Genomic DNA, 14,628 nt, shown 5'->3' on the forward strand with positions numbered 1-14,628 from the left:
TCCTTTTCAGATTCTTTTCCATTATAGGTTATTATAAGATATTGAATATAGGTCCCTGTGCTATACAGTAGGTCCCTGTTGTTTATTTTATATATAGTAATGTGTAAATGTTAATTCCAAACTATCATTAAGAGTTTATTCTTGTGTATAGGGTGAGGTATGGACCCAATTTTATATTTTTCTAAATGACTATCCAATTGTCCCAATATATATACTTAAAGTTAATCTTTTCCTGAGTGATTTGAGATGCTACCTGTATCAAACACTCAGTTCGCATGTGCACTGGTTTATTTCTGGACTTTCTTTCTGTCTATTGATGTGCTGGTACCATACTGTTTAATTATAGATGCTTTATGGTAAATTTAATGTCCGATAGAGTTAGTCCTCTCTTCAACACTCTTCTATAGAATTGCTGCCCTTTTTCCACATGAACTTTAAAATGAATGTGTCTAGCTTCAAATTATATAAAATTTAAAGTATTTTTTCGTTAATGGTAGTTAATGGTATAAATGGTTGGTGATATAAATGGTTAATGATATAACCCAGATTTGATTGATCTCTCCCCCACAGGGCAGTCTGACATGCAGCCTATAGCATCAGTACTGCATACTGGCCAGCTTCATTCTGATTGGTCAGATTTCTATTCTTATACTCAGTGTCTTTGTCGATCACTTGTTAAGTATTTTCAGTATACCCCCTGCTAGGGGTTTGTGTGACCAGCTATTTATAGAGTTGCAGAATAAGGAGGTAGAAGTAGTAGCCTGTTTCCTCAGCCTGGCTAGGACCAAATACTTAACCCCCTCAATTCCTTTACTGGACTCCTGTTGCCCTCAAAGTTTGGTAGTAGATATTATAAGTGCAAGATATGAGGGCCAAGAACAGGTGATAGTTATTCCCACAGTACCACGTGTTTGTATAACATTTCAGTTTTCATTGTGCTTTCACATCCATTATCTCATTCATCCGGGAAAAGATCGTGGCAAAGTAGGAAATGCCCTCATCACTAAATCAGGAGACCTGGATTTGGGTCCTGATTCTACGTCTCACTATCAAGTTTACTTCTGACCTCTAGTTTCCATATATGTAGAAACAGGGATAGAAAAAACCTATTCCATAGGGTTGTTATAAGGATTAAATTGAATTAATTTTTCAACAAACATGTATTGATCGGTAATCACGTGTCAGCCATTATCAAAAAGACTGGGGCTCTTGAGCAAAATAAGACACCATCTCTGCTCTCAAGGAGCCTTTAGTTTAGTGGAATGAATCCCAGGATTTCCACTTCTCCCTTGTCTGGTACCTCAGTAACAAGAGGAAGGTGCTGATAAGAGCAAAATCCTACTGTGGAAGGACTCAGGGAAGATATCTGTCTACCAAGGGCCAAAAACACAAATATGTGGGGAATTCCCTGGTGGTCCAGTGGTTAGGACTCAGCACTTTCACTGCCATGGGCCCAGGTTCAATCCTCGGTTGGGGAGCTAAGATCCTGCAAGCTGTGCAGAACGACCGAAAAAAAAAAAAAAAAGAAAAGAAAAGAAAAAAGAAAGAAAACCCCACAAATATGTGAAGCTGCCAGGTTTGCCGGGAATGGCCCTGGCTGATGGAGCAAATTATGTCTACTTTTTTTGGGGGCGGGCCGTGCTGAGCATCATGTGGGCTCAGACCCATGCCCCCTCCATTGGAAGCATGGACCCTTAACCACTGGACTGCCAGGGAAGTCCCTATGTCTGCATTTTTGATCCCTGGATTCCTGTCAGATAATAAGGCCCTGTTCACTCTGCTGCTCTAATGTCCCCTGATTTTCAATATCCCCGTGTGTCTGCCCTATTTAGAAGTTCCAGCATGAGCTAAGCACCAAGTGGGTGCTGAATACGGTGAGTACAGGAGCCCACGTGCTTCTTGGGAAGATCCTCCAAAACCACATGCTGGACCTCCACATTTGCAACTCCAGGTTCTTCTGGCGGGCTCTGGCCGTGCTGCAGCTAGGACATGATGGGATGGGGCTGGGTGGGGCCTGGCTTCAATGCCTAGGCTGCCATAGGAGGGTGTATTTCAGAGGTATGTAGATGTGAAGGGGTAAGGATTGACTTTTCTCTTGTGCCTCTCCTTGTCCTTCTATCAGGCCCAGCCTCTCCTCTAAGGAGTATATGTGCACACATGGGTGCGTGTTTGCGCAATTATAACTATTAGGCAAGATTCTTTCAGTTACACATATGTGTGACAGAAATCCAATTTGTACTGGTTTAACTAAGCAAGGCAAATGATTGGTTCATGTAACTGAACAGTAGCTAGATCCAGAAACGCAAAATGACATGCTCCAGAACTTTCAGCCCTTAGCTCTGCTTTCCTCTGTGTTGCTCTCATTCTCAGGCAGGTTTTCTCCACTAGGTGGCAAATTGGCCACTAGCAGTGCCAGCCTAACATCCTACCAATTTAGCAACTCTGGCAGAAGGAGAGTTTATCTGTCCCTGCGATTCCTGCAAATACCTGGGGGAGGGTCCTCATTGGTTTGTCTTGGGTCACATGCCCATCCCTGAGCCAATCACTGTTCTCCAGGGGAAAGCAGCCCTCTGCCCAGGCCTGGGTCACCCATGCTCTCCCTTTAAGATGGCAATGGAGGAAGGGGCATGAAGTGAGCCTCAATCAAACAGTGTGGCCTGAGAATGGGGAAGCAATAATTCCCCAGAGGAGAATCAAGGTGCTGATACCAGGAGGAGGAGGCATGGATGCTGAGCAGATAGCACAACAGATGGTCCTGAAAGTAGGGTTGCTAGATATAGCAAAGAAAAATATAGGACACTGGTTAAATTTGAATTTCAGAGAAATAAAGAATATTTTTTAGTATAAGTATATCCCATGCAATATTTGAGACATACTTATACTAATTTTTAAAAATTATCCATCTGAAATTCCATTTAACTGGGTATCCAATATTTTTATTTGCTAAATCTGGTAACTCTACATGAAAGGAACCCATGAATCGGCATTTAGTGAGCAGCCATCAGGGCCCTAAAACAACCTTCTCGAATGAGTAAAACCGACCAACTGGGAAAAAAAAAAAATCCTTTATGCTTTTCTAGTTCCTGGAGTTGGGGCAGGTAGGGGGAGCCAGAGCTACCTATGATCCAGTCCTTGCCATCCCAGAGTGGCCCATCTAATGGAGGAGAGACAAAACCAACACTTGAAACACAGAACAATTAAGCGTCAAATTGCATGATCCTTACTGAAGTCCAACAGAACATCAAAGAAGGTAGGACCTATGCACTATAGTAAAGCAGAAGACTTCATGGAAGAGGTAATGTTTGAGCTGGGCCTACTGGTTATGGCTTGGAGAGGTGAAGGACTGAAGGGCACTTTTGTTAGAAGGAGTATTAGCCAAGGCCCAGAGGAGGGCTAGGCATGATATGTGAGGGACACAGGTTTGGAGTCACTTTACAGAGTGGTGAGGGAGCAGGAAGGGGAGAAACTGTGGAAGATTAAAAGCCAGACAGGAATTGGGACTTGCCAACACAGCTAGATCTGTGCTGTCCAGCCACCAGTCACACGTGGCCATTGAGCACTTGAACTGAACTCCAAATTTTATTTAAAAAGTGAAGCATGTAAAGTTTTCATTAAATGCAACTCTATTCTTTTGGTAGGACTCTATTTCACTTTTGCATTGAAATTCAGCACCTGAATTGAAATGTGCTGTAATTGTAAAATACAAACTGGACTTCAAAGACATGGTACAGAAATATTGTAAAATATCTCACTCATAATTTTTAATACTGTTGACATGTTGAAATGATATTTTGGATATATTGGATGAAATAAAACATGACTAAAATTTATTTCACCTGTTTCTTTTTTAATGCTGTGCTAGAAAATTTTAAATGACATATGTGACTCATTATATTTCTATTGGACAGTGCTGAGCTAGATGGAGAGGAAAAGGGTGGTGAAAAAAATAGAAGCAGTGTTTGCAGATGAACTGTCTTACAGCAGTATAAAGGATGGATGTGGTTAGGGAGGAAACCAGAGGGAATGAGTTCAGTTTAAGATGACCAACCTTTGGGATTGCGGGGACATGGCCAAAAATACGACCAATTTGCCATTAATTCTCCAGTGTAACCCAGCCAACCAAGGCCCACCACCAACCCTTTTACCCCAGTTTTCCTTTACAGCTGGGGATTGTAAGTTTGGGATTGCCTACAGGGACGAATTCTCTACAGCTGGTCTTCGAGATCCCAGACTCCCATTCTCCCTTGACCCCATTCTCAGCTCCCATGGCTTTCTAGCCCAGCATGGATGTTACCACTTCTTCCACAGCGGTTCTAGGGACAGCCCAAATCTCGATGCATCGAGAGCCTCCTCCAGGCGATCCACTTCCCTCAGCCACTGTCGGATGATATTCGAGCAGCTCCCATCTCCTTCCACGTCCAGGTTGCACAAGAGAAGGAACAGGTAACTCGCGAACTGCTAGTCATCTAGCAAACACTTACTGAGTACTTACGATGTGTCAGGAACTTGTCTCGGCACTGAGTTTACAAAGCTCAGTGACACTCTGCAAGGAACTCCCCCTGGTCATGGAGGAGACATGATTGTGACAAGTAGTCAGAGAAGTGTGAAAAAGGTACTACAGGGGTGCCGAAAAGGAGTCTTCAGTTTTGCCTAGGAGGGGAGTCAGGAAAGAGAGGGAGAACTGGGTCACGAACCAGTCTTGATGAATAGGAGTTTTCTGGGTCAGGATGAAGGCTACTCTCTGCTCTTGACCCACCTCATTTCAATTTCTGGTGTTTGAAAACTCCCTTCTATTCTTTTTTTTAATTTATTATTTTATTTATTTATTTTTGGCTGCGTTGGGTCTTCGTTGCTGAACGCAGTCTTTCTCTAGTTGCGACGAGCGGGGGCTACTCTTCGTTGCGGTGCGTGGGCTTCTCATCGCGGTGGCTTCGCCTGTTGTGGAGCACGGGCTCCAGGGTGTGCGGGCTTCAGTAGCTGTGGCTCGCGGGCTCTAGAGCACAGACTCAGTAGTTGTGGCACACGGGCTTAGCTGCTCCGTGGCATGTGGGATCTTCCGGGACCAGGGCTTGAACCCGTGTCCTCTGCATTGGCAGGCAGGTTCTTAACCACTGCGCCACCAGGGAAGCGCCTCCGTTCTATTGTTGCATCCAACCTGGTATCTTCTGACTCCCACACTGAATGCCCTAGCTCCTCCAGGGTTCTTCCTCAGACGACCTCACTTTCTCAGGCTTCAGTTCTCGCTGCCTCCTCCCCACAGGTGATCCCCATAGCCTTGCTGAGCCTCCTGTTCCGGTGCTCCATCCCTGAGGCCCAGGCATACCTGGCTGCAGCTCCCTCTGTCCGTGAGGCTGTCAGGAGCGCCCTCACCCGGCCAGGTCGGAAGCGCAACGCCGACCTCTTGGAGACCCTAGATCCTGCTGTGCCGTGAACTGGTGTTTCTGGGTGCGTGGAGGGGGCCAGCCCACCCCACGGGGACTTGTTGGGCCAGCAGCACGTGAAGTGGGAGGAGAGGGCCAGTCTCCAGGAGCACCAGCCGCCCAGGCTGGGGAGACAGCGTCTCTCTCCTTTGGGGAGATCTTGCTGTTCACCCAGTGGTATCCACTTTCCCTGGCATATTCTGATTTCAGAAATAAAACTGAATGTCTTGTTTCAAAAAGTTAGCTTTCTACTGAGATCAGAGTCAATAGATCAGAGGTGGAACAAGATGAGTGGCATGGGTCGGTCCCAATAGCAGTTTTGTTTCTTTATGTCTCCACCTGCTTCCCAACTCCATTTCAGTGGTCACTGACCCAAACCTTATTCCAGCTTCTTTATATCCCCCCATCTCCAACATGTAGGTGCACACGTGCACGCACACACACATACTTCACTCCTACAAAGAATCACACAAGCAAGGAGAGGTGGGAACTTAGATAATTCCAAGGAAAGAGGAAGAAGTTGTGTCCCCAACATAGGACACTCAGAAAATAACAATCCCAATTAGGCATGACAGGATCATCACTAGAATGAGTGCTACATCCACACACTGGGCCATAAAGTGAGAGTTGCATCCCTACCCAGTGTTTGTAAAGGGAACATAAGGAACTCTGAGGGTGCCAGAGTGGGACCCAACACACACTAGAGACCCCACTCTGAACATTTTAGACCTCAGCTGTCACCTGTTTTGACAAATCAAAGGCACCCTCGCTCATCCCAGACCCATGCCAGCTCTTCAGTGCCTATGACTGACCATGGTAGTAGAGAGCTGGCTCCCCCTTGTGGTCAAGAAGTACCTAGGCAATAGACACTCAGGAACTCTCTCGGGACAAAACCTCTCTGAAGCTCACTTGAACCTTTCTGCAGGAGGGTGACGGCTAAGGAACCAAATAGATTTCAGTTTTATGAAGACAGAGTATTCAATCTTTTAAAGACAGCCATAAGTTCCCTCTCTATATCTGTGGGCCTCCGGCCTCTGTCTGAACTCTTTTCCTGTTCTATTGATATATCTACGTTTACTTTGCTACCTTAGGTCTTTAACCAATGCCCCTTTCCTCAACACCATTCCCCTAGTGCCTTCTGACTGCCATCGATTTGGTTTTTATCCTCCACAAACACCTCTTCCTAACTCTACAACTCAAGAAAGTTAGGAAAAGATCCTGCAGAGGCTCTCAGCTTCTCTTTACCCACAACTCTCCCCCATGCACTTGAATTATGTGAATTCGTCTCTCATCCTGGCATCACGAGCAAGGTCAAGTCAGAGAAGATACCCAGCTTTCCAGGGCTGGAGGAGGCAGAGCCAACATGTGCAGTAGCCCTCCTCCCACATGTGGGATGGATAGGGTGCAGGGTCAGATTTCCCCAAGGCTGGATGCAGAAGGACACTAGAAGTCCAGAGGTTCTTTCTTTCTTTTTTTTTTTTTTACTTGCCAAGTACTTGGATGGTGCAAAGATATCAAGTGAATTCAATTCATATACAGTTGCATGTGATACTCAGGTGTTATAAACAAGGTGGTATACTTGCTCCCCTTGGGAAACTTTAGAGGCTGGGCTACACTCTGGCATTGTAGAGGAGAAAAAAATGACTAAGATCTGATCCCCACCCCCTAGGAACTCACAAGCAGATATGAGCAATTGCAATACAGGACAGAGATCATTGAGGTGGATTCCAACAGCAGGCTAGGTACAGAGAACTGCCAGAATTGTTCTGAGGATATTACAGGGTAGGCCAAGAATCAAGGACAGCTTTGGAAGAAGGAGGTTGGGGTGGAGTGAGGGAACATTCAAAGAAAACCTGGGAATGTTTGGAGGTTTGCATGGGTGTGTGGATCCAATATCAGAGAGTCAGGTCATTGTCAGTGGAACCTGAGCTCTAGGAAGAGCTAAAGAGATTCAAAGATTTTTAAAGACCTATCCAGATGCAAAAGGTAGGGTGACAACTTTTACCACTGTTTAGAGAAAGCAAATATCTGAGGGCAAGAACAGCTAGAAAGTAATCTGTATCAACACAAGACAGTAATTTCTCCTGAAATGACTAAAAGGGTCTAACCCAAAAGACTGGGTTGGATTGTGGAGGATGAAGGAAACAATTTCCTGTTGTATCTATTTGCTAGATCAATAATAAGAGGTGCAGAGGCAGAAGATATTTGGATATTGCATATACTTCATATTTAATGTACTTAGAGATGGAACTCATGATCTCTCCCCCAAGTCAGCTATTCTTTTTATAACTTAGGTGGTCTGGAATATTAGGGTGGAGCAAGTTCCCATGGGACAGTAAGGTTGAAGGAGGATTTGGGGACCAGGTGAGAGGTAGAGGGGCCCCAACATGGCTCTACGGATGGGCCCTAGAAGCACAGCAAACTCTCTAAGATCCAATGTAAACTCAGGTATGGTATAGAGAGGTAGGTCAAATCCTAGGGCTGACGGGACAGGCACTGCACCTAGGTCGCAAAATGCTTTCATCCTGGAAAAGAGAAGAACTGGGCTTAACTGTAAACTAGTGGCTGGGGTGCTGTGGTATGAGAGAGATAGGAAGAAGAGCCTTGAGCACCTTGTAGTGCCAGAAAGTAATGACGTCCTCATAAAAACAAAAGGATGGGGTCATGTCAAAGGGACCCAGGAGTCCACCTGAAAGAGCTCTCAGTGGCCAAAGCTGGAACAATTGGAGCAATGATATAAATAATGCCGTATTGGACTATAACACAAAATAGAAATTAGGTGTACATGAGTTCATACTGTTATAATAAAATAATTGAATAAATAAATAAGGAGCCAAATCTCCCTAACACAAGAATTCCAAATAATATATGTAGATATACCCCACTCCAGGAAATGGAGCTTAATAACCTCTCACTCTCTACAACCCCTGTATGGGCAAAAGTAAGAGGCTTGCTTCCAAAGAACAGAGTATTGAAAGAGAAAAATAGAAACTTCACATTGGAGAAGTCTGGCGAGCACTACCTTAACCGAGTACTGGAAATTAGTGTCACCAATTGATATCATGTACCACCTGATACGATGTAACGAGAAGGGCATGTCACCTCAGTATTCTTCCCCAAACCTCGGTCTAAGCATAAGGAAAACATTAGAGAAACCCAAATTTAAGGACGTTTTACAAAAGAACTGCCTAGTACTCCTCAAAACAATAAAGGTCATAGAAAACAAAGATTGAGAAACCAAACAACAGTTGTTACTGTATAGGACCTACAGTACTCAAAGGAGAAATAAACAAATCCACGATCATAGTGAAACTTTATACACTTGTCTTAGTAACTGGTGGAACTATATTCAGTATCCTGTAATAAACCATAATGGAAAAGAATATATATGTATAATTGAATCACTTTGCTATACAGCAGAAATTAATACAACATTGTAAATCAACTATACTTCAATAAAATAAATTTTTTTAAAAAAGAGACAAGAAAGAAAACTATCAGGAAAAAAAAAAAAAAAGAAAAACTGAGAAACCATCACAAGATCAGAGGAGATGAAGGAGGCATGACAACTAAATACAGGTCCTGGACAAAAAAAGGACGTTCGGGGAAAAACTGGTGAAATTCGAATGAAGTATGGAGTTTAGTTAATAGTGAATGTACCAATGTTGTTCACATAGATTTTTCAAATATAATAAAGTTAAAACATTAGGTGAAACTGGATGAAGGACACACAGTAACTCACTGTGCTACCTTTGCAACATTTCTGTAAATCAAAAGTTTCCAAGATAAAGTGTTATTTTCTTTTAAGGTCAAATTTATTGTCATAAAGTTATTCATAATACATTATTATTTTTTTCCTTGTTGGTTATCTATTTTAAATACAGCAGTGTGTATGTACATTTCAATCCCAAACTCCCAGTCTATCCCTCCCCCCAACCCTTCCACCTTGGTAACCATAAGTTTATTCTCTAAGTCTGTGAGTCTGTTTCTGTTTTGTAAATAAGTTCATTTGTATCCATGTTTTTTAGATTCCACATATAAGTGATATCATATGACATTTTTCTTTCTCTGTCTGACTTACTTCACTTAGTATGATAATCTCTGGTTGCATCTGTGTTGCTGCAAATGGCATTATTTCATTCTTCTTAATGGCTGAATAATATTCCATTGTATATATGTACCCCACTTCTTTATCCATTCCTTTGTTGATGGACATTTAGGTTGCTTCCATGTCTTGGCTATTGTAAACAGCGCTGCAATGAACATTGGGGTGCATATATCCTTTCAAACCATGTTTTTCTCTGGATATATGCCTGGGAGTGGGATTGCTGGATCATATGGTAGCTTTCAAATAAAGTTTAAAAAAAAATAAAATTAAAATTACTACAGTAACAAGTATGTGGGAAGAGGTAAGTAGAGTTATAATATCCTAAGGCCCTTGATTTATCCATAAAAAGGATAAAGGTTTTGATTAATTTAAGAATTTGATAGGTTAAATGTGCATATTGCATTTTAAAAAGAATCCACTAAAAATGGGGTTGGCGAACTCTTTCTATAAAGGGATGGACAGGAAATATTTTCGTCTTTGCAGGCCCCCTGTAGTCTTTGTTGTAACTACTCAACTCTACTGTGGTAGCATGAAAGCAGACAGACTGTGTATAAAATGGGTGTGGCTGTGTTCCAAAACTTCTTCATTTACAAAAATAAGCAGCAAGCTAGATTTGACCCACCTGCCACCATTTGCCAACCCCAGCACTAAAAGAACAGAAACAGACAGTATAACTTCCAGTTAGTAAAGGGGAAAATAGAGAGATTAATTTAAAATACTTAGTTGTCTAAATAAAGACAAGAAGAAAGAGAAAAATATAAAACAGGAAAAAATAGGAAGTGCAAAGTAAAAGGGTAGATTTTGGTCTAATTATTTGAGCAATTACATTAAATGTAAGTGGAATACATGCTCCAGTTAAAATCTATTTATTTTAGATGTATCACTTACAAATAACATATATTTATTTTATTCAAGTATAGTTGTTTTACAATGTTGTGTTAATTTCTGCTGTACAGCAAAGTGTTTCAGTTATATAAATATTCTTTTTCATATTCCTTTCCATTATGGTTTATTATAGGATATTAAATATAGTTCCCTGCACTATACAGTAGGACTTTGTTATTTATCTATTCTATATGTAAGAGTTTGTATCTGCTATTCCCAAACTCCCAATCCATCCCTCCCACACCACACCCCCTTGGCAACCACAAGTCTGTTCTCTATATCTGTGAGTCTGTTTCTGTTTTGTAGATTAGTTCATTTGTGTCATATTTTAGATTCCACATATAAGTGATATCATAACAAATAACATATATTTAGATTTTGGTTTATTTTGTATCCTATATTACAACAAAGGGATATAGAATGGTCGAAAGTAAAAGAGTGGAAAAAGATATACCATGCAAATACCAACCAAAAGAAAACTGCTATAGCAATACTAATATTAGACACAGTAAGTTAAGGCAAAAAATATCACTAGAGATAGAAAGTCAGCATAGTGATAAAAGATTTAATTCACCAGTAATAAATTATGATTTTAAATAACAATTAAAAATACATAAAGCAAGGGGGCTTCCCTGGTGGCGCAGTGGATAAGAACCCGCCTGACAATGCAGGGGACACGGGTTCGAGCCCTGGTCCGGGAGGATCCCACATGCCACGGAGCAACTAAGCCCTTGCATCACAACTACTGAGCCTGCGCTCTAGAGCCCGTGAGCCACAACTACTGAGCCTGCGTGCCACAACTACTGAAGCCTGCGCTCCTAGAGCCTGTGCTCCTCAACAAGAGAAGCCACCACAATGAGAAGCCCTTGCACTGCAATGAAGAGTAGCCCCCGCTTGCCACAACTAGAGAAAGCCCGCACGCAGCAACGAAGACAAAACACAGCCACACACACACACAAATATATATATATATATATATAGTAAAAATCTACAGTACTCAAAGGAGAAATAAACAAATGCACAATCATAGTCGGAAATTTTACACACTTGTCTTAGTATTTGGTGGAAAAGAGCAGACAAAAGCTTAGGAATAATATAGACTTGAACATCAAGATTAACAGAATTGGACTTACCTGGCGATCCAGTGGTTAAGACTGTGCAATTCCACTGCATGGGGCACAGGTTCTATCCCTGGTTGGGGAACTAAGATCCTGCACGACCAAAAAAAAGATTAGCAGAATTGACCAAATGGACTTAGACTACCATCACCACCTTCCACCCCGCCACAGGCAGCAGGGGAACCTCTGAAGAGACACTATTTTTAACACTTGCAGAATACGTCTTATCTTTAAGCACAGATAGAATTTTTTAAATTGACCATAAACTGCGAATAAAGTCTTAAAACTATTTCAAAAGATTGAAATTAAAGTATATATTCTGACCACAATGCAACTTTGGTAGACAACTAGAAAATCTTCTTATGTCTAGAAAATTTTAAATTTCTACTAAATAATCTATGAATCAAAGAAGAAATCATTGTGGAAATTAGAAAATAGTTGGAACAGAATTATAACAAAAATTCTATGTATCATAACTTGTGGAATGAAGCTAAAGTAGTAATTAGGAGGAAATTTATATCTTCAAATGCACAATTAGGGGAAAAGAGCTAAAAGTGAATGATCAAGGCATTCATCTTAAGAAGTTAGGGGGAAAAAAAACCCAGCACAATAAATCCGAAGAAAGTAGAAGTAGTTATATGTCAATTATATCTCAATAAGCCTGGGGGAGGGGGAAGAAAGTAGAAGTAAGGAAATAATAAAGACAAACGTATAACTTATTGAAATAGAGTACAAATATACAGAAAAGTTCATTCTTTGAAGGGATTAATTACAATTGATAAATCTCTAGCAAGACAGATAAAGGAAAAGGAAGAGAGAGAGAGAGAGGGAGGACAGGCACAAATAACCAATATCAGAAACACAAAGGAGACAGTACTACCTTTGAATAGCTTTATGTCAATACATTTGAAAATGTAGATTAAATAGAAAACTTGCTAGAAAATATGGCTCTCCTAAGCTGACTCAAAAAAAACACAAAAACCCGAAACAAAAACAAATTGTCAATAGTATTATAACCTTCAAATAAGTTCAATCTGTAGTCAAAAATCTTCACTCAAAGAAATCTCCAGGCTTGTATGGCTTTGCCGACGAGTTGTACCAAATGCTGAAGGATCAAATAGTTCCATCTTCTATAAACTCTTTCGGAGCATAAATAAAAAAAGAGGAAACATTCCCCAACTCATAAGTCTAGTATAACCTTGATACCAAAAGCCTGAAAAGGACAGAGCAAGAGAGGAAAATTACAGGTTGGCTTCACCCATAAAAATAGGTCACAAAAATCCTAAAAAACATTAGCAACTGGAATGCAGCAATACATTTAAAGACAAAGTGCCCAATTAACTTATGAAGGTGTGTTCACACGTTAGTAATTACTAGTAATCAGAGAAATTTAAGTTAAAACCACAATGAAATATCATTACCACATATACCAGGTTGGCTAAAATTAAACAGCCTGACAATACCATGTTGGCATGAAAAAAGAGCAAGAAGAACTGCTATTCACTACTGGTGGAACTATTAATTGACATAACCACTTAGGAAAGACAGTTTGGCACTGTCTACTAAAGTTTGAGTTACACCTACTCTATAACCTAGCAATTCCACTCTTAGATAGGTACTTCTATCAGACATTCCCAAATTGTGATTCCTGACCAACAGTCTCAGAATCATTTGGAAACTTCCTAGAAATGCCAAATTCCTGGCCTCCAGTCCAACTTAAGCAGCAATCAGTGCCCAGCAATCTGTGTTTTAACAAGCCCTCCAGATGATTCTGATACATGTTAAAGCTTGAAAACCACTGCCATAGAGAAATAGGAATATATGTTCACCAAGACACATGGACAAGCATGTTTTTAATAGCATTGTTGATAATAGCCAAAGATGGAAACAAGACAAATGTCCAACATCATAATGGATACATTTATTATGAAATAGTTATACAATGCAATGAACTAATAAAAGTGAATGAATCTCAGCTGTACAAAATAGCGTGATGACGCTCAAACAAAATGGTGAGTAAATATTTGAGGCCACCCCAAAAATACATTTTTATATACATATAGAAAAAGGCTCTTGTCGAAGCATATACATGTTTCAAGAGCCCAAAACTGTACCTCCAGCCTTAACGTTCTTTTTAGAGCTCCAGGCTGGCATATAACTAGTACCTGCCACATAATGTGTGCTCAGAATAACAGGCCTCATTTTTTATAATCTTTATAGTGACTGCAGAGTATTTTATAATATGGACATATCATATTTATTTAACCAGCACCTTGTTGATGGGCTTTTCAAGAATATTACTTTGGCTGCCCAAATAAACTGAAAATTCTATGAGGTGAGAGATCCTGTCTTCTTCTAAGACAGTGCCTGCTATTCAGTAGTTATTTAATTGAATGGACTTTCCAAATTAATTTTCCTATAAGAAAAAAATGGCCTGGCCAGTTTTATTTGTCTTTGTTACAGCATAAATCAGTTCCTCATAAATTTAACTCTAGAAAATTAACTCTAGAAAATCCAGTCAATTCTGGGCATGATGACAAAATAAATCGTCTACACTTGGAAAATATTCTAGACTTGGAGTAGTGTGATCCTCCAAGGTCATTTAATTTCCCTACATGATATCTCTTCTCAGTCTCAATGCAACAGCTGCTAGGAAATGTGTCAAGCATTGGAGTTAGGAAACCATATATCATACATTTTCTGAGAGTACCTACTTAAAGCGTTCTTAAATGCTCTTGACCCTGTATTCTAATGTGTGATTTGGAACATATGACACCATATCTGGACCTCTAGGGAGTGACTGGCTCCAGAGAAGATGCTTATAGGGCAAAACAGGCCATTTGGAAAGCCTGCTCCTTTGAAACCTTGCCTCCATACTCTCTGGTTTATAACAAGTGATTCTTCTTCAATCCTAGAAGAATTGTAAAGGAGCTTCCTTGAGCATTGGCTGTCAGAGCAGGGCACAAGGGCAGCTGAAGGAAAGGGCAGCAGGTGTATGGCTCAGAGAAGAGATTTAAGCAGCAAGCCCATTGGCTGGAGCCTTGGAATGCCCACTGTGATGTCATATGGAGTCATGAGGTATAAAACTGGCTGAGAG

The 14,628-nt window shown here is 40.9% G+C and overlaps 1 protein-coding gene across 1 annotated transcript in view; it reads left to right on the forward strand.

Annotated features, from left to right (window-relative positions):
• Nucleotides 1-5,561, forward strand: part of GCKR (glucokinase regulator) — a 29,782-nt gene extending 24,221 nt beyond the window's left edge. The window contains 4 exon segments of the mRNA XM_082672734.1: nucleotides 1,833-1,874; nucleotides 4,309-4,314; nucleotides 4,318-4,443; nucleotides 5,261-5,561. Of these exon segments, the coding sequence (XP_082528860.1) occupies nucleotides 1,833-1,874; nucleotides 4,309-4,314; nucleotides 4,318-4,443; nucleotides 5,261-5,431 (345 nt within the window). The 3' untranslated portion in view covers nucleotides 5,432-5,561.
• Nucleotides 5,562-14,628: the final 9,067 nt, after the last annotated feature.

Source organism: Grampus griseus, assembly GCF_964374135.1.
Source record: "Grampus griseus genome assembly, chromosome: 15".
NCBI lineage: Eukaryota > Metazoa > Chordata > Mammalia > Artiodactyla > Delphinidae > Grampus > Grampus griseus.